The sequence below is a fragment of the Canis aureus genome, chromosome 19 (genome assembly GCF_053574225.1).
Source record: "Canis aureus isolate CA01 chromosome 19, VMU_Caureus_v.1.0, whole genome shotgun sequence".
NCBI classification, from domain to species: Eukaryota; Metazoa; Chordata; class Mammalia; order Carnivora; family Canidae; genus Canis; species Canis aureus.
In genome coordinates, this window is record NC_135629.1 from 6,234,944 (window position 1) to 6,257,613 (window position 22,670).

General features: G+C 48.9%; 1 protein-coding gene and 1 pseudogene across 4 annotated transcripts in view; both read right to left on the bottom strand.

Annotated features, from left to right (window-relative positions):
* Positions 1 to 12,671: 12,671 nt before the first annotated feature.
* Positions 12,672 to 22,670, bottom strand: part of TRH (thyrotropin releasing hormone) — a 67,299-nt gene continuing 57,300 nt past the window's right edge. The window contains exons 1-3 of one of the 4 annotated variants that reach the window (XM_077857733.1): positions 15,934 to 16,123; positions 14,542 to 14,763; positions 12,672 to 13,890 (exon numbers count right to left, since the gene is read on the bottom strand). In XM_077857733.1, coding sequence (XP_077713859.1) covers positions 13,382 to 13,890; positions 14,542 to 14,755 — 723 coding nt within the window. In that variant the 5' untranslated portion in view covers positions 14,756 to 14,763; positions 15,934 to 16,123 and the 3' untranslated portion in view covers positions 12,672 to 13,381. Of the gene's footprint in view, positions 13,891 to 14,541; positions 14,764 to 14,866; positions 15,096 to 15,933; positions 16,124 to 22,670 lie in introns of those variants that run through there. The other 3 variants (XM_077857735.1, XM_077857734.1, XM_077857736.1) reach the window with 3 other exon arrangements.
* Positions 19,107 to 19,849, bottom strand: LOC144289527 (peptidyl-prolyl cis-trans isomerase A pseudogene; annotated as a pseudogene).

Here is a 22,670-nt window from a genome sequence, read left to right on the forward strand (position 1 = left end):
TCGCCCCAATGATCTCACACTTCAGTGGGGGACAGACACGCTTCCTGGTGATCAGTGGTGTAGAGGGGGAGCTGAAAGCATAGGGGAAGGTCAGTCAATATAACCAGGGGTATTAGGAAGGACATACTGCAGGCAGTAATGTTGTTAAGTCACAGATTATTTTTTTAAAGATTTATTTAGTTATTCCTGAGAGACATGGAGAGAGACAGAGACACAGGCAGAGGGAGAAGCAGGCTCCATGCAGGGAGCCCGATGTGGGACTCGATCCTGGGTCTCCAGGATCAGGCCTTGGATTGAAGGTAGTGCTAAAATGCTGAGCCACCCGGGCTGCCCCAGAAGTGGTTTAAACAATGAGTCAATTTTATTATCCCACATAACAAGATGTCCAGAGGTGGGGTGGCTCCTGTGTTGGTTTATTCTGCATGGCTCAATGCCATTGTCAAGGACTCAGATCTCTCTTTTTGCTCTGCCTTCTCCCTCGGGTTGACTTCCATCTCAGGCTTGTGCCCTCATGGTGACAAAACGGCTGCCAGAGTTCCAGATATCACTTGAGACCATTATGACATTAAGTAGAAAAAGAAGGATTTTTCCCTCCACGGTGCCTCTGGTTAGCAGCAAGGAAACCTTTCCTCAAGGTAGATGTAGATACTGACATTCCATATCTCGCTGAGTGACAGAGACACCCCTAAACAGATCACTGGCAGGAGAATGTAATGTCCATGATTGGCTTAGATCCATTAAGATTCACCTCTTGGGTGATACATGGCTGCTTGATACCTGAACAAGACCAGGAAGAAATAAAAGAAATGACTGCTGAAAAGGCAACTAAGAGTGCCTGCTACAGATTCTGAACATGAAAAGCCTTTATTGTGAAGGAAATGAAGAGTCATCAGGGGTTTTAAGCAGGAAGATATAAGGAAGTTTGTATTTTTAAAAGATCGCCCTGGTGGCCAAAAAGATGGATATTCAAACGTCAGGAGAAGCAATGAGGAAATAGAAACAGCAATAGGCCAAGTAAAAGAGGAAGAGGATAAAAGCTGCCTTAGATTGAGGAAAAGATGCATTTTTAAGATGTTCAGCAATCGTATTTTTAATTTCCAAGTTTTTCTCTATTCCCTGTTTCATTTCTATATCATCTTATAACTGTTTTAGGGATACTGTATTTTTAGAAGATTTTATTTATTTATTTAACAGAGAGAGAGAGAGAGAGCACAAGCAGGAGGAGCAGCAGAGGGAGATGGAGAAGCAGACTCCCCACTGAGCAGGGAGCCCAACGTGGGGTTTGGGCTTAATCCCAGGACCCGGGATGGTGACCTGAGCCAAAGGCTTATGCTCAACCTACCGAGTCACCCAGGCCCCCCTGGATAATATATTTTCTCTTATATCTCTAAGGATACCAATTAGAGGGTTTCTCTCTCTCTCTCTCTCTCTCTCTTAACATTCTTTTCTGTTTTCAGAATTATCTCTGTTTTCTCTGGGGTCATTTTTTCCGTTTTGTTTTGTTTATCTTGGTCTCTTGTGTAGGTTGCAAGTTCTTCTGAAATATTTAGATCATCCTTGATCATTCAGGAAGGAGAGGAGCTAACCACATGTGACCAATCAACTATCTTCAACTAGAAATCTCCTGAGATATTTAAAATATAGAATCAACAGGTGTTACTGTGTCAGAGGAAAGCAGATACCCAAGCTTTGAACAAAGAAGCATCCAGACTATCTTTCAAAATGAAAGATCAGTTAATACTGATTCTAGCCTGGTGCCTGACCTTCTCCACAAAGCCCTTTAGGAGGGACCTCGAACACACCACAAGACCTCATGTGCCACATAGAGAGACAGCCCATTCTTGTTGACTGTACCTCTAGGAACTTCCCCCTTTGTTTATAACTCATCAAGAAACTGCCTCCACAGTGGTAAAATCTCTTAGAAGCTAAGCACCTGGTGTCAGGAAGACAGGAGTCACAGGCCATCATCCATGGCTGCTTACCTGATCTTTGACAAGTTACTTAATGCCCCCAAGCTCAGTTTCCCCATCTGTAAGATGAGATAACTGTAGTACCTATATTGCAAAGTTATTCATGAGGATGAAATGAGGCAATGCGTGTGGTGTGCTTAGTGTGGGCACTTGGCATTGCCAGTGATCGATAAATATAAGCTATTACTTATTATTGTGGTTAATTAAAGCACTGCCTCTCATTGAGAAGGCAAGTCAGGCCCTCTATCTGGCTCTCAGTTCCAGCTGTGGCCACAAGAGAAGGGGAAGGGCCATGGGGGCGGGGGGGTGGCTGTTTCCTGCCAGAGGTTGCCCTGGGCTTGGGTTTGAGAAGTTCACACAGGTATAGGAGCCAGAGCTGTGGGGGGAGAAGGCTGTGCTGAGAATCAATGCCAAGTGAGAGTAGAGAAGGCTGTTGGGAGGGCAAGATGGAGGTAGAATTTACATTTCAAACAGAAATTAGCTTCTGGACTCTGTACAATCTATAGTGTAGCAGTTAAAAGCCTAAGTTTAGGCACCTGGGTGGCTCAGTTAAGCATCTGCCTTTGGCTCAGGTCGTAACCCCAGGGTCCTGGGATCAAGTCCCATGTCAGGCTCCCTGCTCCACGGGGAGTCTGCTTCTCCCTCCCTCTCTGCCCACCACTCCCCTTGCTTGTGCTTTCTTTCTCTCTCTGTCAAATAAATAAATAAAATCTAAAAAAAAAAAAAAGGCCTGAGTTTTGAGAACGTTTAATCTTGGCCGAGCAACTCACTAGCTTTGTGATCCTTGGCAAGTGTCTTTGCTTCTCTGAATCTCACTTTCCTCATCGGTAAAATGAGAATAATAGCAGAATTTACCTGATAAAATCACTGTGGGGATTCCATATGATAACACATGCAAAATTCTGAGTTCTCTGAGCAGCACGTAGTGAGTGCTCAGTAAATGTAGCTGCTGTAATTAAAAAAAAAAAAAAAGATAATAATAACTTTTCCTTTGGTATCAATGGGCCTAAGGGGGTTACTAAAGTCTCCCATGATTCAGTAAGCCAGACTGGCTTCTGTCTCCACCATGGTAACAATATTGTGACTACTGGTAAGGCTGTGCCCATCAAAGCTCTGACAGGAAACAGCTACACAGTGTGAAAGAGAGAGAGAGAGGGAGAGAGAGAGAGAGAGAGAGAGAACTGAGAAGACTTTTTATCATGGGGAGGGCAGAGTGAAGAGAAGAACACAAGACAGTACAGCACCCAGAGGTGAACACCAGCAGGGAGTCGTTACCACCCTGTAGCCTGCAGGAGCAAGGGAGAAGATGGGGTAGCCAGAACACACAGAGAGCAGGAGCAGTCGGGGTGGGGCGGGTGCCCCACATGAGCTGTGGCCATTGTAGGAATGAATTCAAAATAGCAGGGGGAAGGGAGAGGAGCGGAAGTACCCCAAGGTTCCTCTCTCCCTCCCTCCCACCTCCTGAATGACATCAAAATCTGGAGGGGGAGGGAACCCATGTGGGGCAGTATGCAGAGATGGGCCCGCTTGGACGCAGCTCGGGCAGAGGAGGGGTAGGGAACGCTAACAAGTGATAACACAAAGGCCAAGGGAGTATGTACCTGGAGTTCACCAAGTGACAGCCAGGGGTAGAAGAGGGCCCTGCTGGGCCTTAAAGGATGTTGGTTGGAAATGTCGACAAGAGCAGTTATGATTTTGAAGGGAGAGGTGACAGAGAAATGATACTAGGTGGGGACTAGAGCTGTCCCCAACATTCCTCTCCCTGGGCAGTGACCCAGGGAAGTAGCTGACAGGAGGTAGAGTGGGAGAAAGGAAGGAGTACTCCTCATTCAAAAACATGCTAAAATAGTGCAACATTTATAGACTGTGTTAAAACTTGTATTGTATTAGGAAGAAACACAAATGACTAGAAAACAAATGGAATTTATCAGCTTATGTAACTGAAAGGCTGAGGGTATCAGGTATGGCTGGATCCAGGTGCTCAAAGTCACCAGACACCTATGTCAATCTTTCCATGTCTTGCTGTCTTCTTGTGGGCTTCCTTCTCAACCAGGCTCTTTCTCTGCAGTGGCAAGATGACCTCCCACAGCTCCAGGCTAACAGTCGTACCAGTTCAGCAGCTTCTGAGGGGAAAGAAAGAGCCTTTCGTCAATAATTTTCATAGAAGTCCTGGAGCTGACTCTCATAGGCCTGGGTGCCCTAATCCTGGGCCAGTTACTGTGGCAGAGTGGGGAGGAGGGGCTCAGGGCCCAGCTCAGAGCTGGGGAGTAAGGAGGCCTCCTCCTGGCTGTGCATCTCTCTGAAACATCGTGGTCATGGTGAACTTGGGATGACACCAGCAAAGCAGGTAAGTCCTTCACCAGCTCAGAGCAGGTGCTCCCCTGGAAGTATAAGCAATGCTGCCTGGAGGTAAAGGTATAGAGTATTGGGGAAGGGCACACACTCCAGAGCCTAGAGACCTGGGTGGATGGCTGGGCTCTGCTATGTCCCAGCTCCATGCTTCAGTTTCCTCCTGCAGATAATTGTAACAGTTACCTCCTGGGTGTGAAGATTTAATAAGTCAAAATACATAAAGCACTTAGAAAACAGTGCCTAACATATAGGAATGCTCAGTATTAGCTCTTCTTATGATAGTGCATGTCAGTACTTCCCACTAATTTCAGGACCTTAAAAATTATCAAGGAACTGAGGGACCTGGGTGGCTCAGTCAGTTGGGTGTCGGATTCTTTATTTCCAATCCAGTGGTGATTTCAGGGTGGTGGGATTGAGCCCTGCCATGGACTGCATGCTGGGCATGGAGCCTGCTTGGGATTCTCACTCTCCCTCTTCTTCTGCCCTTCCCCCCTTTTCCCTGTACTGCTGTGTGCTCATGTTCTCTCTCTCTCTCTCCCTCTAAAGAAAAAAATTATTGAGGACCCTCCCAAAGAACTTTTGATTATTTGGATTATATCTACTGTTTTTTCCTATATTAGAAGTCAAATAGAGAATTTTAAATGTTTATTTGTTCATTTAAAAATACGTAATAAATCCATTATGTGTTAATATAAATGTTTATGGAAAATATAGTTTCCTTTTTTATTTTTTTTATTTATTTATGATAGTCACACAGGGAGAGAGAGAGAGAGAGGCAGAGACACAGGCAGAGGGAGAAGCAGGCTCCATGCACCGGGAGCCCAATGTGGGATTCGATCCTGGGTCTCCAGGATCGCGCCCTGGGCCAAAGGCAGGCGCCAAACCGCTGCACCACCCAGGGATCCCTAGTTTCCTTTTTTAAATTTTATTTATTTATTGATAAGGGACACACAGAGAAAAGCAGAGATACAGGCAGAGGGAGAAGCAGGCTCCTTGCGGGGAGCCTGATGTGGGACTCGGTCCCAGGACCCCGGGATCACGCCCTGAGCTGAAGGCAGATGCTCAACCACTGAGCCAACCAGGCCCCCCGGAAAATATACTTTTCAAATAAAAAACAATTTACTAGAAGAGTGGCATTGGTTTACATTTTTATGCATTTTTTTAAAATGTCTGACCTAATAGAAAATAACTGGATTCTCTTATCTGCTTCTGCATTTAGTCAACAGAATAAATTATGGTTAAAGTATAAGAAGATAACCTGGCCTCACACAAATAATGTTGTTAGGAAAGTACCAGCCTCGTAGATCCCCTGAAAGGGTCTTAGGACCCTAGGTATCTTCAGAGCTGGTATATATGACACACGAGAGTCAGCATTTCTATAGCTGTTGAACTTGGAAGCAGATTGGATGTAAATCTCAGATAAGAGGGCAAATCACCTAACCCCTGTGACTCAGTTTCCTCCTAGAGAGGGTTGAATAACTTATTTCCTGTGGAGTGGTTTGAGCAGTGCTTGGCATGTAGTGAGTGCTAATAAACACTAACTGTTATTACTAGCTCAGAGCCTGGCACTAGTAGGGGCCCCCTTTTTTGCCTAGGTTGGGCATCCCCTCCAAGATAATGTTCAACCTCCCACAAACAGTCTGGACTTCAATGTTCTCCAAGATACTCTGAGACCCTGTGGCCCTCCCAAGGGAGACCCAGGCTGAGCCCAGCATGTGCTTGTGCCATCTCTTTGGCCACAGGCTCGAGGCAGCCTCCCCCACGTGTGCCTGCCAGCCTCTGGCACGTCTGACCGGTTGTACCTGCGTTGGTGCCCGGCAGGCTCTCCTCCCCAGCAGCTGGCAATTAGGAAGTCACTCTCCATAATGGACAAGGCCTAATCAGCCTGCTGATAATTACCAGGCCCAGAACGTGGCTGCAATTCAGGAAAGATGATCCCCAAAGACTAGAGCCATTTAAATCCTGGCACTGACCATGGGTCCCCTTGGTAACCTGTAACTCAGCACAATTTAGCCACTGAGCTAATTGATGTTCTCCAAGGCAGTCAGCTCACACTTGGGCAATCGAAACGGGCTCTAATTGCCAACATCCTTCAGGTAAGAAGCTCCACATGTTCTCTTGCCACCCAAGAGGCTCGAGCAGGAACTGAATTCTCTCGGCACACCAGTCCTTTGATTGCATTTAATTAATCAAAATAAGGTTCGAAGAAAGAATTAATTAAAGAATATATTAGAGGAAGTCATGATATTAAGATGTTTCACAGCAAAGCAGAACAGACAGCTTCACTGAATTCGTGAGAGGCAGTTCCTTGAAGAAACAGTCCCCAGCTTTTCTTTTAAGATTGTATTTATTTATTTGTGAGAGACACACAGAGAGAGGCAGAGACCCAGGCAGAGGGAGAAGCAGGCTCCATACAGGAGCCCAATGCGGGACTCAATCCCGGGACCCTGGGATCATGCCCTGAGCCAGAGGCAGATGCTTGACCACTGAGCCACCCAGGCATCCCTCCAAAGAGTAATTGGGTAGATGTTACACTGGGTTGCAAAATAAGCTCTCAGCTCCGTGGCCCGCCTTGGGGCTGGGTTTGCAGATTTGTGGTGACTGCACAGCATCCTACAACATTTGGGTTTGCCTCCCCTCCTTGCTCTCAGGCTGGGGAATCAGGCAGACCTGGTCTCAAACAACAGATCCATCATTGCGTGCGTGGTCTTTATTCCTATTAAACAAATATTTGCTGAGCCTATGCTCTGCACCAGGCACCATCCTAGGTGCTGGGGGTGCTGGAGTGGTCCCTGCTTCACGGAGCACAGAGTTTGGTGAAGGAGGAGCCACTTGTTTTTTGTTTTGTTTTTTTTTTTAAGATTTTGTTTATTTATTCATGCGAGACAGAGAGAGAGAGAGAGAGAAAGAGGCAGAGACACAGGCAGAGGGAGAATCAGGCTCCATGCAGGGAGCCCGAAGTGGGACTCAATCCCGGGTCTCCAGGATCACGCCCTGGGCTGAAGGAGGCGCTAAACCGCTGAGACACCCGGGCTGCCCCAAAGAGGAGCCTCTTATAAAAAAAAAATCAACCAAGAAGAGGGTTGTAGATGCTCCTGGCACCTCACCTTGTCCCCTCAAGTCTCACCTTCTCAGGACACATCATGGCATTCTGAAATTCTTCCCACAATGGCCTCCTTCTTGTGGTGGGCACGTAGAGCAAGCTGGAAGCACCAGGGAGTTAACATCCCCAGGAGCCGCCCTCAGCCCCTGATCAAAGGGAATCAGCAGAAAATAGCCACCTTCCTCACCCCATCAAGTGGGACAACCCTGAAGCCTTTTTTCTACAGTTTCCCAAGGAAAACCTGCTAACTAATGCATCCCACATGTACTTCCCTCCCTATTCCCAGTCATTCCCCAACTCCCAAACCACTTCCTGGGATCACCCTCTAAGTAAACTACTTGGACTCAAATCCTTGTCTAAGGTCTGGATCTGGGAGCATTCAGCCTGAGACAGATAAGATTTCAAACTATGAGAGCTGTAAGGAATGGGCAGAAGCAGGTGCCTGCATGGCTCAGTTGGTTAAGTGTTTGCCTTCGGCTGGGCTTAGGTCATGCATGATCCCAGGGTCCTGGGATGGACCCCTGCATCGGGCTCCCTGCTCCAAGAGAAGCCTGCTTCTCCCTCTCCCTCTGCCTGCCATTCCCCTATTTATGCTCTCTCTCTATCAAATAAATAAATAAAATCTTAGAATAAAAAAGGAAGGGGCAGGAGGGATGCAGTGCACATCCAGACAAAGTGTTATCTGAAGTGACAGTTAAGGAGGAGTAGGAGTTACCTAGTGTAAATCATCAGGATTTAGCCAAGCAAACAGAAACCATTCTGGAAATGTTAAATGGAAAGAGTTAACACAGCAGGGCTGGCATTCTGCTCCTGGCACTGCTGTGGCCTCATAGGTATATTCAAATTCATCCTTTGCAATTGGACATGTGTCCTGATTGGCTGATACCCATCTTGGACAAGTTGTTGAATATTTTGAGAATCACTCTTGGAATTAGGTGTTTATGAAATTGTTGAGGGAGGAGCAGCAGGCTTGCAGAGTGATACCACAGAAGCAACCTGCCAGGGAAGCTGTTTCCTCTTTCCAATAAGGAGGTGGGAAATAAGGGGGCCACCATTGGAATTACTAAGTTTGAGAACCCACTACTTGGAGCACCAATCAGCAATAAAAAGGGACAAACTACTACAACATGCTGCATCATGGATGAAATTCAAAAAAAGTCCTAGTGGGTAGAAACCAGGCGCAAGAAACCACATATTGTGTGATTCTATATGTATAAAACGCCTAGAAAAGGCAGATTGATGGAGGAAAAGTAGGTAAGTGGTTTCCTGGGGCTGATGATGAGAGAGTCATTGTAAACAGTACTATCTTGGCTGTCTGAAAATGGTAAAAAAAAAAAAAAAATCATTAAATTGTATGCCTGCAATGGGCAAATTCTTTGATATGTAAAATACATACCTAATAAAGTTGTTTAAAAGGAAAAGAAAAAAGAAAAGCCCATACTGCTGAAGTGGTGAAGCTGGCCAGAAAATTGCTATCAACCACCTACTCTAGATACTTCCAAAGCTGGTGTTTGGACACCAGAAAGCTGTTGCAGAAATATCATACCTCACTCTAGCCCTGCTTTTCAGCAAGAATAGTCAAAGCAGCCTTCCAAATCTCACTTGAGACCATCCATGTGAAGAGCTTATTGTGAAACCAATCAAGACTCTAGCTGCAAGGGAGTCTGAGAAATGTCCCCTTTGCTTTCCCACCTCCACAATGCAGGAAGACACACAGGTAATATAAAGAGTGGGAGAAAAGAGGGCTCTACACAGAGGGAATACCTAAGGACAGGGACCCCCAGGAAGTCAGACTGGGGAACTAGGAAGTGACCTGTAGCTTTCCACATTCACTCAATTAATATTTATTGAGTACCTACTTCATGCTGGGCCTGGTCTAAGCAGCTTAGATGAAGGTAGATACAACTGAGCAGGATTCCAGTTGAGAGACCCAGAGAGGAGGCATCTGTGTTAGTCAGAATTGGCTAAGTTTGCTGCAGCAACAAATAAACCCTTTAATCTAATACATAATACAAGTTTAATACAAGTGACATAATACAAGTTTATTTCTCACCCATGAGAAGTCTTTTTTTTTTTTAAGATTTTATTTATGTATTCATGAGAGACACAGAGAGAGAGAGGCAGAGACACAAGCAGAGACAGAAACAGGGTCCCTGAGGGGAGCCCGACGTGGGACTCGATCTGGGGACTCCAGAACCACGCCCCGGCCGAAGGCAGGTGCCAAACTGCTGAGCCACCCAGGGATCCCACACCCATGAGAAGTCTGATGTGCATGTGCGGTGTCTAACTATCTGGTGACTCTGGGTTCAGATCCCTCCATCATGCCTTCTGGCATCTCAACATGTGGCCTCCCAGGCTTTCCAGGCAGTAAGAAAGGGATCAGGGAAGCTCACGGGCTTTAACTGCCTGAGCTGGGGAGTGACACCTGCCTGCTCTCAACCCATTGGCCAGGGCTAGTCATATGACCCCACCCCAAGTGTGAAGGAGCCTGGGAAATTTAGGGGAGCACAAAAAGCATCTCTGCCACAGCATCCTGGGCTGAGTGAAAGGCACATGAGTGAGAGTGGGAAGGAGAGGTAGTATTTGGCACATAGCACATACACTATCCTAAAGATAAAGCTCCAATTCCTGGCATGGACTCACAATAAAGCCCCAGTGACTGGTTTTTGGTTTTTGGCTTTAAAAAAAAAACTTGAATATGTGTGTGATTAGAAAATCATTAGAAAATGAAGGAAGGAAGGAATAAGTGATCCTACAAGGTTCAGTTTTGAGTCCCTTCTGGTCCTAGCGCACCAGAGCTTAAAATGCCATCTATCAAGGGCCTACTTGGTGCCATGCACTGTGCTAGAACTATACACATATCACTCCAGCCCATTTAATCATTAGAACAACTCAGAAAGAGGTAGGGATTACTGGGCCCATATTATAGATGAGAAGACTGAGGCTCAAACTAGTTTAATCATTTGTCCAGGGCTGAAGCTAATGCCCAGATCCTTTCCGTCATGGTGCATTGGTACAATCACTCACAGGAGCAGAGGGAAAAACCTTAAATGGCTGGGAGGGTGGGTTTCTCACACCCTTCAAGTCTTTCCATATGTGAGGAAGTAGCAATCAAGTTTGGAAGCAAGAAGGGCGGCTGGGGGGGACTCAGTCAGTTAAGCATCTGCCTTCAGCTTAGGTCGTGATCTCTGGGTCCTGGGATGGAGCCCACCATTGGGCTCCCTGCTCAGTGGGGAGCCTGCTTCTCCCTCTAACCCTCCCCATTGCTTGTGCTTTCTATCTCTCTCTCAAATAAATAAATAAAATCTTTTTTAAAAAGTTTGGAAGAAAGAGAAGTTTGGAGTACATCCTTGGTCAAATGCTTCACTCACCTATGCTCAACTGCAACTCAACTTTTTTCAGCTGCAGGTGGACATGGTAGCTGGCCTGAGGTGGTCATGGGATTCACTGAGAAAGCATCTATAAGCACAGAGCACCAAGGAAGGGCTGCATAAGTGGTCCATACTGACTGTATTAGGGCACATACCTTCAGAGAGGGACTGTGAGCAGAGGGAATATTATTAGGGCCCACTTGCCCTGATGGTGACAATGGATGTTTTAAGAGCTTCCTGAAGAAGGTGGCCAAGTGGGGCAGAAAGTCAGATGTGAGTACTGGAAGGCCAGTCCTACATGTCTCATGCATCCTGGGGTGAGACCCTAATCTCTGTGTTGGTTCTCTCATATGAAAATGAGAAAAATCAGCAAATCCATCAAATGCTCAGTACTTCAGAGGGCTTGAGGGAATAATATAGAAAATATGGGTGTAGGGGCAACTAGGCAGCTCAGTCAGTTAAGTGTCTGCCTTTGGCTCAAGTCGTAATCCCAAGGTCCTGGGATCAAGCCCTGAGTTGGGTTCCCTGCTCAGCAAAGAGCCTGCTTCTACCTCTCCCCCTGCTTATGGCTGCTCATTCTTTCTCTCTCTCAAATAATAAAACCTTTATTAAAAAAAAGAAGAAAGAAAGAAGGAGAGAGAGAGAGAGAAAGAAAGAGAGAGAGGGAGAGAAAGAAAGAAAGAAAGAAAGAAAGAAAGAAAGAAAGAAAGAAAGAAAGAAAGAAAGAAAAAGAAAGAAAGAAAGAAAACCATGGGTATAAATGCATCTTACAAACCCTAAGTCTTCCTCTGTCTTGACAACACCTGAACCGTGAACTCCCCCAGGAGGAGGGGAGCTAGGGCTCAGACATCCTTCTAGCCCCCTCCTTCCACTGCCCAAGAAGGTGACCAAAAGTTGTCAGAAAAGCCAAATAACCCATCCATCCACCAAACAAATGATGGTCTAATTCAAAGTCTGAGGCCTGAGGAAATTTGGGAATTTAGTTTAAAATAGAGGTTGCAAACTGGCAGTCAGTAGACCAAATTCAGCTTCAGAAAAAGTTACTTAACCTTTCTGTATCTTGGTTTCCTTATTAGGAAGACAAGCATAATAATAGTAATACCTAGAAGGAACGTTGTGAGGATTAAAAGAATTAATATAGGGGAACTCAGCTAGCTCAGTCAATAGAACTTGTGACTGTTGGTCTTGGGGTTGTGTGTTTGAACCATACGCTGAGTGTAGAGATTGGTTAACAAAAATAAAATCTTTTAAAAAAATTAAAAGGTTATATGTAAAGTGCTCAGGACAGTGCCCGACACACAATAAGTGTTGTATATGCATTGTTGTTATTGTTATTTGATTCACATGGTGTTAAAGGTTTTAGATTTAAGGGTCTTCACTTAGATGGCCTCTCCATTTTGCCCCAGTCCCCACCACTCCCTCTTGTCCTGCACCCAGCTTGCCTCGCTGTCCGGGCCCAGAAGGCCCCTGCTTTGAGTCCCCAACCATTGCCTGGTCCTCTGTCATTGTGGCTGCTAGATGGCACACTGTTGATTCCTGCCATCGAACCATGATGATCACAAACCCAGGGTCCCTGCTGCCCTTCCTCAACAGAATTGGGGAATTCTAATCCTGTCCCCCTCAATTTTTCTGTATTTTTTAAGATTATATTTATTTATTCATGGAGACACAGAGAGAGGCAGAGACATATTGCAGAGGGAGAAGCAGGCTCCCCATGGAGACCTCAATGCGGGACTCAATCCCAAGACCCCGGGATCACACCATGAGCCAAAGGCAGACACTCAACCACTGAGCCACCCAGGCATTCCCCCCACAATGTTAAAAAGAGAAACCCCACACCAGCTGAGACAAAACTGCAACCACAGAGCTCCAAGATTATCCAGATGCATGTTTTATTATCATTCAGATGATTATCATGGACAGGGGAAGTCACCTAGAGGGTTATATACAGGTTCAGCTTTCAGGGATGTTTACACATGCCTGCACATATTTATTCCGGAAGCCATCACACAGCACAGCACAGGGGGCCTCCACCTGCAGTGCTTCGCCCAAGCAGAGCACAACCATGGGTCAGGGCTCTGCCCACCCACAGAATGATGCCCAAGGAGGGGAGGAGATTCTGGGTTCTGGAGGTAAATAAGATTAACAGGTAGCAAATCTTTACTCATGGAAGAGGGAATAAAAACTGGATTTGGACATCACATCTTCAATTCCACCCTGTCCTCACCAGAGTCACCCTGCTTCTCTTTGGGAATCCCTTAGAGGACCCAGAAGGGTCATTTTAGCCAGAGCTAAGGAAGGGGAGCAGCCTGGGGCGGGGGGGCAGTGCGGGAGAGGGATTCTGGGATCTGCCCCCTTGCCAACAGTGTAAAGTGGGATAATATGGGGTTTTAACTCAGAGGCTCGCTTTCTCATGTCTCTGAAGGGGGAGAGGGGACAAGGCCAGGGAACTGGGTGTTGTATATGGGGGGGTGCTCAGGTGCATGGTCAAGGATCTAAGGAGGAGGGAAAGAGGGGATCACAAAGGGATAGCGCCCACAGGGCTTACGACATTCTTAGACCCAAAACTTTATAGGAAACTGGGTTCACTCCTCCAGCGGTTCCCTGGCCCAGGCTGCCCGCCGCCCAGGATGCTGCCGCTTCTCCTCGGCCCCCTGACCCCTGCTCAGGTCATCAAGGAGCCCCAGGAGGAGTCTAGCTTGACCACAGGCTCCCCCAGTCCCACATGGGCCTCCCAGGGCCCTCTTGCCTGGATGCTGGCGTTTCTCAGGCATCAGCTCGCCCTCCTCCCCTTCCTCCTCCTCTGCCTCCCAACTCATCTGGGCCTTGGGATCCACCAGCCGTCTGCCTGGGTGCTGCCTTTTGGTGACAGCGTACTCCAGCCAGGAGGAGCGCCGGCCAGGGTGCTGCCGCTTCTGCTGGGTCCCATCGGACCAGGCAGCCGCATCCTCCCGCCGGCCAGGGTGTTGCCGTTTGTGGGGGCCCACAGCCAAGCCTTCTTCCTCTTCCTCTTCGACCCCTTCTTCAGCCTCGCCCTCCCTTTTGCCTGGATGCTGACGCTTGGAGAGCCAGTTGGTCTGAACCGTCTGGGACTCTGGGGAAGGAGAGAGACCAGTGAGGGCCCTCTGCCCCTGAGCGCCCACTCCAGCCCCGCTCCTCATTCAGGCCGCTTCCCTGCAGCACTCATCCAGAGTCACAGCACTGCACAGTCTCTCAGAAATCACAGACACACACGCACAGATGGCCAAAGGTATGATCTCAGGTTCCAGTCCCACCTCTGCCACTCCCTAGCTGTGTGACCATACACAATTCACCTCACTTCTCTGAGCCTTAATTTCCTTCTGTATAAAAATGAGCAGGAAATAACAGTATGGATCTAAGAGCTTGTTAGGAAGACCAAATAGCGTGATAAGGTGTTTGAAGTGCTTAGAACGGTGCCTGGCATATAGGTGCCTAGAAAGTAGTAATTAAAACTGTCACATACTGAGACTTCTTCCTCTCTCCCTTGCACAGAGTCTTCCCCACTGAAAGTCTGCTCTCTGTGAAACATTCCCAGGACGCACATGGAAGAGAAATCTGATCTCAGGAAAGGGTCAACTCGTGATCCTGCTGAAGTTATGGTCAAGAGTTTCAAGCTTCTCAAAGGCACGAGTTTAGATGACCCAGTAGACCCCCACCTCTGGTCCTGGTTTCCCGCAGCCCTCTTCGAGGGGCCTCTGGTCGGAGGGACACACCTGCCCCTCACCTGACTCCGGATTGCCCTGGTTCCCTCGCAGCCGCTGGAGGTCTTCCTGGAGGAGGAGGAGACGCTCTGCCTGGCGCAGTAGGTCGTCCAGATCCGCGTGCTCCGCGGCCATCGCCGCCTCCTGCTGGGCCACCTCCGGCTGTGCGCTGCCTCCCGGGATCCCAGCCACGGTGAGGGTCAAGGCCATGGCGAGCAGCAACCAAGGGCCGGGCATTGCAGCGCCTGATTGGAAACACAGAGAGAGGATAAGCGCGCCGCACCCCTTTTCCGCCCGCACTATCTCCCCCTTTCCTGTCCCAGCGGGTCCCCAAGCTGGGTAACAAACCGTGTCCATACCCTCCCTCGGGCAGGACTACGTGCCAGCGTAGGGTGGGGCGGGGGCAGCCTCAGGCCTTGGGGATGCTCGGCCCTGGAGAGGCTTGGAGAGCCTGCCCGTGCGCCCAGTTCTGCCGCGAGCCTGGAAGCCACGGGAACCCCACCGCCACCGCCACTCCTCAGTGTCCCTGGGAGCGGGGGAAGCCCGAGTGGCGAGGCGCACGGCCGGCTCGCCAGGAGTGCAACCACCCAGAGCGCACGGCCACAACGCCCACTGGCCAGTGGCTAACACTCTTCCCTGCCCCACATCCTTGGTCCAAGGCTCCTTTTCCAGCGGTCTAATCCCGGTGTCAACGCTCTGATTCCATAAGGTTCCATTTCTTTCTTTCTTTCCTTTTTAAGATTGTATTTATTTATTCATGAGTGACACAGAGAGAGAGAGAGAGAGAGGCAGAGACACAGGCAGAGGGAGAAGCAGGCTCCATGCAGGGAGCCCGATGAGGGACTCGATCCCAGGACCCCGGGACCACCACCTGAGCCGAAGGCAGACGCTCAATCACTGAGCCACCCAGGGGCCCCTAAGGTTCCATTTCTAATGCTAAGATTCTGTGGCTAAGCTAAGCGGCCAGCTCTAACTCGAAAATCCTAATTGCGAGGGTAAAATTTTTCTAAACGCAAAGGCTGAAACTCGAAGGCTAAGATTCGAGTCCAACACGAAAATCTGTTTCTAACACCTGGATTCGGATTCTACATCTCCGGCTCTGACCCCGGACGCCCTGATTGCCCAGTTTCTGCCCCAACGGCCTGCCGGCCCTCCGGCTGCCATCCAGGCCGGGGTGGGATGGCGAACTTTCCATCCTGCCCACCCGAGCGCCGAGCGCCCCGGCAGCCGGGACGGAGTGCACAGGAGCGGAGCCACCGGCTGCCCGTCGAGCCCCCGGGGGACGGGGCGGGGTGGGGGGCACGGGCGCAGCGCCCCACCTGTGCGCGATGCCACGCTCCGGGAGGGCTGGGGCCCAAGAGCCGGGCTTCCCCCGGGGCGCCCCCGGGCTGGGGAGAGGGGACGGGGGTGGTCACCTGCCCGGCGAGAGCTCCGCGGGACGGTCCGAGGTCCTGGGCGCCGCGTTCGGAGCCTCCGCGCGGGAGTCGGCGGGTCAGGAGGCCGGGAGCGCTCGCAGGGCTCGGACGCGCTGCCGCTCCTCGGCGGGGCCGCGGCTTATATGCGCGCGGGGCGGCGGCGCGGGTGAGGCCAGCGGGAGGGGTCGCGGCCGCCGGGAAGGGGCGCTGACGGCAGCGGGCCCCGTGGGTGCCGGCCCGCCGCCCGCCCGCTCCGCCGGAAGGATGGGGCGGGGGCGGGGGCGGGGGCGGGGGCGCGCAGGAGGCTGGGGTGCTGATGCTCGGTCGCCTCTGCACCAGCTCCGGAGCTTCGTGGTCGAAGAAGACGCTCTTGGAGCCCGAGATAGAGGCACAGAGACACTGAGAGAATCACACGGCTCAAAAGACACACACAGGAAAGACTAGGAGACAGAGATGAGGCCTGAAAGAGGTACAGGGGGCAGAGCAGAGACAGACACCTACACGGAGATAGAGAGAGGGAGAGGGAGAGAAGGAGAAAGAGAAGCCGGAGAGGACAGAGGGAAAAAGTAAGGGACAAACGGGACCTGGACTCTGCTCCTGCCTGGGTCACCCCCAGCAAATGCCTCCTGCTCCCTGGGCCTCAATTTTCTCATCTGTACAGTGGGAGACCGGGACGGTTTTCAGAATTCCCAAACTGGAAGCCTGGGGCCACCACCAGTTCAAGGATGGCTTTGTTTGACTCCCGTATCCACGGTGACTTGGGGGGGAGGGGCGGGGGTGGAACTGAGTAACATTTAAAAACCTGAGGAGGGCAGCCCGGATGGCTCAGCGGTTTAGCACCGCCTTCAGCCCAGGGCCTGATCATGGAGACCCGGGATGGCTCCCTGCGTGGGACCTGCTACTCCCTCTGCCTGAGTCTCTGCCTCTCTCCTCTCTGTGTCTCTCATGAATCAATAAATAAAATCTAAAAAAAAAAACAAAACAACAAAAAAAAAAACTTTAAAAATCCGAGGAACTCAAGAAAAATTTGGATTTATGGTTTCTTTTCAAAATTTCTTGAAAAATGGTCAGTCCTGGACACACCGGAGTTAGGCTGGCCCACTTAGGGGGAACTACATTTTTTTTTAATTTTTTAAATTAATTTATTATTTTTTTTAATTTTTATTTATTTATGACAGTCACAGAGAGAGAGAGGCAGAGACAGAAGCAGGCTCCATGCACCGGGAGCCCGACGTGGGATTCGATCCCGGGTCTCCAGGATCGCGCCCCGGGCCAAAGTCAGGCGCTAAACCGCTGCGCCACCCGGGGATCCCAATTTTTTTTTAATTTATTTATGATAGTCACACAGAGAGAGAGAGAGGCAGAGACACAGGCAGAGGGAGAAGCAGGCTCCACGCACCAGGAGCCCGACGCGGAACTCGATCCCGGGTCTCCAGGATCGCGCCCTGGGCCAAAGGCAGGCGCTAAACCGCTGCGCCACCCAGGGATCCCGGGAACTACATTTTAGACAGAGGGAACGGCATCAGTGAAGGCACCTCCTACCTCTGGACAATCTAACATTAGTCTGCCCGTATCTCCCCCCCGCCCCCCCCCCCCCCCCGCCCCATGTAGTACTGCTTCAAACCTCACACATAACCTGTTGAATGCCCCAGGCCATGCTAGTGGTCTGTTTAATCATCACTCCTTTCTGCCATATCACTGCACCTTCACATCACCTGCCAAGATAAACAAGGTAGAGACTATTAGTCCCGCTTTATAGATAGAGACACAGAGGCTTGGGGAAGCAGAAGGACTTTTAAGTTAAAGGGGGTAGGGAACTCTCACATCACTAGCTAGAGTCCTCTCCTCATTTTTAGATGAGGCAACTAAGGCCTATAGAGATGACCTGATAGGCTTCCTGACTCTTTGGCACCCCCAGGATCAGTGTTGGCTGGGGTAGATCACAAACCTGAAACCCCAGGCTTGACTTCTAAAGTCCTAGCCAGACTTCAGGATTTGAAGAATTGCCATCCTAACTCGGCTTTAAATCAGAACAGACAGTCCTCTTTTCTTTTCTTTCCTTTTTAAAGATTTCATTCATTTATTCATGAGAGACAGAGACAGAGAGAGACAGAGACATAGCCAAAGGGAGAAGCGGTCTCCCTGCCCCATGCAGGACTCCATCCCCAGACCGGGGATCACACTCTGAGCCAAAGGCAAACACTCAACCGCTGAGCCACCCAGGCGTCCCTATTTTCTTTCATATCTAAAGAAAAGGTGTAAGTTGATAGAATCTCTGTGGGTGGCAACCTGAAAATGTAACACATACATACCTTCCACAAGACATCCTATAGATACCCACACCGCTGCATGAGGATGGATATCCAGGGTATTCGACAGTTTTTAGAAGCCAGAATTGGAAACATCCTGGATGTCTTTCCATCGTGAAAGGTCTGCTTGCATTAACTAGGGCCCCTCCAAAACTATGGGTATTGTTCTGAAGTTGAAGAATGAGGGGGTTTCATATGCATGGATATATGCTCCAAGATATATTGTTACATGAAAGAAGCTGAGCGGAGAACATTGTGTACATCTGTGTGGTGGCAGGAGAGATGGACTGTTAGGCTCTTCAGCAGAAACTCTCTCCAGAGGGAACTGGGGAGCTGAGGAAGGGGAGGCCAGTGGGGGGAGGGGTAGTTCTGTTTGCTGTCAGTCCTTAGTGCTGTTTCAATTTTCTCTCTTGGCAGCATTATCCATCTAGAAACCAACAAACTTTACCAACAAAACAAGAACAAAGTCTCATCTGAGTCTGAGGCGTAAAAGGAGTGATGAGTGTGGATGGATAGAGAAACTGCCTGGTGAGGTGAGAAGGCTGGAACATTGCCTAGTGGTGAGCCCACTGGATGTGTTTCTAGAATCAGGGATTTGAGCTAGGAAGACAGTTCCTGGAGTAGGGCGGGGAGAAGAGAGTGCTCATATTGCCCAAGGTACCAGGGAGGATGCTACAGGCATCTGGGGCTCTCTCTCTCCCACCTTCCCTCTGTACCTTCCTTCCTTCTCTACTTTCCTTCCCTCAGCAAATATCCACTGAGCCCCTAGAAAGTACCAAGTACCTCTAGACCTACCAAGTTCTAGACCTTGGACACAGTATTGCCCTGTGTTTCTTTTTTTTTTTTTATGTGTGTGTGTGTGTGTGTGGTTTAGATTTTATTTCATCATCATAAACTGAACTCTGCAATCCAGCTATACCTGGGGAAAGGAACCACGGAGCCCGCAGAACTGCAGTGAGAGTGCGGAGACTGGGCTATTTCAAGCAGGTGGGGGTGGAGGGGCGCTCTCCTGAGCTAAAGGAACGGTCTGGAAGTTCAGATAAAACAGGAGTTAGATTCATCAGATCTGTCCACAGTCGGCGATGGTGATCTTCTTGCTGGTCTTGCCATTCCTGGACCCGAAGCGCTCCATGGCTTCCACGATGTTCATGCCCTCCTTGACCTTGCCAAAGACCACATGCTTGCCGTCCAACCACTCAGTCTTGGCGGTGCAGATGAAAAACTGGGAACCGTTTGTGTTGGGTCCAGCATTGGCCATGGACAAGATGCCAGGCCCTGTGTGCTTCAGGATGAAGTTCTCATCATCAAACTTCTCCCCGTAGATGGACTTGCCGCCAGTGCCATTGTGTGCCATTGTGACGCGTGAAGTCCCCACCCTGGCACATAAATCCCGGGATAATCCTGTGAAAGCAGGAACCTTTGTAACCGAATCCCTTCTCTCCAGTACTCAGAGCACGAAAGTTCTCTGCTGTCTTTGGAACTTTGTCTGCAAACAGCTCGAAAGAGACGCGGCCCAAAGGCTCGCCGTCCACGGCGATGTCAAAGAACACGGTGGGGTTGACCATGGCTGGACGGCGACGGCGACGGCTACTCCAGGGCGGCAGCGTCTGCAAGGCCTGCCCTGTGTTTCTGATGCTTTCACCTCTGGGAACTGGCTGATTGTGGAGACTGCCTCTCTCAGCGTCAGCCAATTCTTAGAGGTTATAAAGGACTCACCTTTCATATGCAAACTAACCAATCCATAGCCCACTTCCCCACAGCTCTCTGAGCTACAATCTCCTCGACCTCATCACCCAAAACCATGTACCAGACAGCTAGGGACAGCGCCTAAGCCCCAGAGCCACTGAAATTATTCAAACCAGCCAGTCCTAAACCTGCTTGCCCTGCCTCTCCATTCCTTTATTCCTCCTTTCTTTGGGCAGAAACCACAATAAAGATGCTCGCCCACCCTTCCCCACTCCCTGCTTCCTCTGCCTCCTAAGGAATCCTGTTGCTTCCGTGTATATCCTTGCCTGGTGTGGATTGCCTTTCCTCTTGGGAACTGTAAGTAATAGTATCTCTTCAGTGGTAATGGTCTCCTAATCTCCTGGCCTCACTATACCTGAATAATAATAAAACCTACATTTTTTTAAACCTACATTTTAAAACAAGGATCCAGCAGAACAAGACAGGATCCTGCTCTGGTGTCTCAGGGAGCCGAGTCATTATGTTGCTTATATTTTCCTCTGATAATACAAATGTGCTTGATTCTCAAGACTGTAGTTGCTTATCAGATTAATACAGCTATGCTTTTGAAAATGAATAATGGGATAATTTAGTAATGAGTTTGTACACTAATTTCTAAGTCCCGGTGCCCGTCGGCCCATTCCCACCCCAACACACACACACACACACACACACACACACACACACACACACCCTTCCTGCAGGAACAGAGTTGAGTCTCAGGGTGGATTCTAAGTTTGCAGACTCTGCCTTCGCTGATTTCCCGTCTTCTCTCTCAAATTCTCTGCTCCCCATTCAGAGATGTCTCTCAGATATTTTAGGGCCTTTTTCAACCTTGAGCTGTAGAAAGGCCTGAAGTAGCCCCACCCCAATTACATTTTTATTTTTTCATGGTGGTTTTTTAAATTAAACTTTTTTATTTGCAGATAATTGTAGATTCGCATATGGTTCTAAGAGACAATACAAAGAGGCTGCGGGTACCCTTTACCCAGCTTCTCTTTTTAAAAAAAAATTTTTTTTTTTGACAGAGAGAGAGGGAGAGGGAGAGAACACACGCAGGGGGAGGGGCAGAAGGAGAAGGAGAAGCAGACTCCCCACGGAACAGGGTGCTCAATATGGGGCTCAGCCCCAGGACCCTGAGATCACGACCTGAGCTGAAGGCAGCTGCTTGACCAACTGAGCCCCCCCAGGTGCCCAACTCAGCTTCTCTTAATGGTTACATGTTGTAAAACTATAGTAGATCACAACAGGATATTGACATTGATACAATCCACTGATCTTGTTCAGATCTCCCCAGTTTTCCTTGTACTTATTTGTGTGTGTGTGCACTGAGTTCTATGAAATTTTACGCATGTATAGGTTTGAGTATCCAGGATATAGCGAGTTTTTAATTACAGAAAACGTTACCTTTATATACTTAGTTCTTTCCTTTGTATTCTGTTTCTGCTGTCAAAATAACGAAGGTCTTCTTTTCCCCAACATCATAAAAATTCCAGGAAGAAAAATCCATTTTTGTATCTGCTTTTTCTCCATAGAAACTCATTCCAGAAATCTTTCTAACTCAGATTTCCCCTTACCCTTTCCATTAAGATTCCTCTCCCCCCTCCTCCTCCTCCTCCTCCTCCTCCTCCTCCTCCTCCTCCTCCTTCTTCTTCTTCTTCTTCTTCTTCTTCTTCTTCTTCCTCCTCCTCCTCCTCCTCCTTCTCCTCCTCCTCCTCTTTTTAAGATTTTATTTATTTATTTGAGAGAGAGATAGAACTCAGGCATGCACAAGGAGGGGGAGAGGAAGGAAAGGCAGAGGGAGAAACAGACTCTCCACTGAGCAGGGAGCCTGATACAGGGCTCCATCCCAGGACCCTGAGATCATGACCTGAGCTGAAAGCAGATGCTCAACCTACTGAGCCACCCAGGCACCCCTCCATTGCAGATTTTTGATCCAATTAAGCAACAATTCCTTGATGATGAATCCACTGGAAACTTTTCAGTTCTCATTTCAATCACAGATTTATTTCTTTATCCAACAAATATTTCCAGTATATGCACATGTGTTAAGCACAGTTCTAGGCCTCGGGCATACACTGGCTGCAGATAGGGGTGGGAGGATGTACAAGATAAGAAAAAGTTGGGAGGCAATGAGATCTCATGGGGCTTTGTTGGCTGTAGAGAGTAAGGAGTTTGGAATTTATTTTTAACGCAATGGAGAAATAGAGGGTTTAAAGCAGAGGAGAAGCGTGACTTGATTTATTCTCTAACCATCCGTCTGGGCTGCTTGGTGAATTATGAGCATACAAAGGGGTGAGAGGGAAGCAGCCAAGCCAGTGAGGAACCTCTATGAAACCCTTGCTTCTTTGTGAAACTCCCTTGCCTCTCTCATCCTTTTTGTTCACTCCTCCTTTCAGACTCTCCTGCTCTGCTTATTTCTGAAGTGAGTGTTCAGAGTGAGTGCTCCACCGGGCTCTGGGTGTGTCTGCTCTCACTCCATGCACTGTCCGCTGTCCGCATCTTCCTCATCTCTTTCACTTCACCTGGCCACATGCTGGTGCCTCCCAAATCAGCTTCTCCATGGGAAACTACATGGTCATCAGAAAGAAAGAGCCCCCACCAAGGTGATCCTCCCCTGGGGTGATCCTCCTTACCAGCTACAAGCAAGAGAAAACACAACCCAAGCAAAATAAAAGAGAGACATACTGGTGCATGTAACCA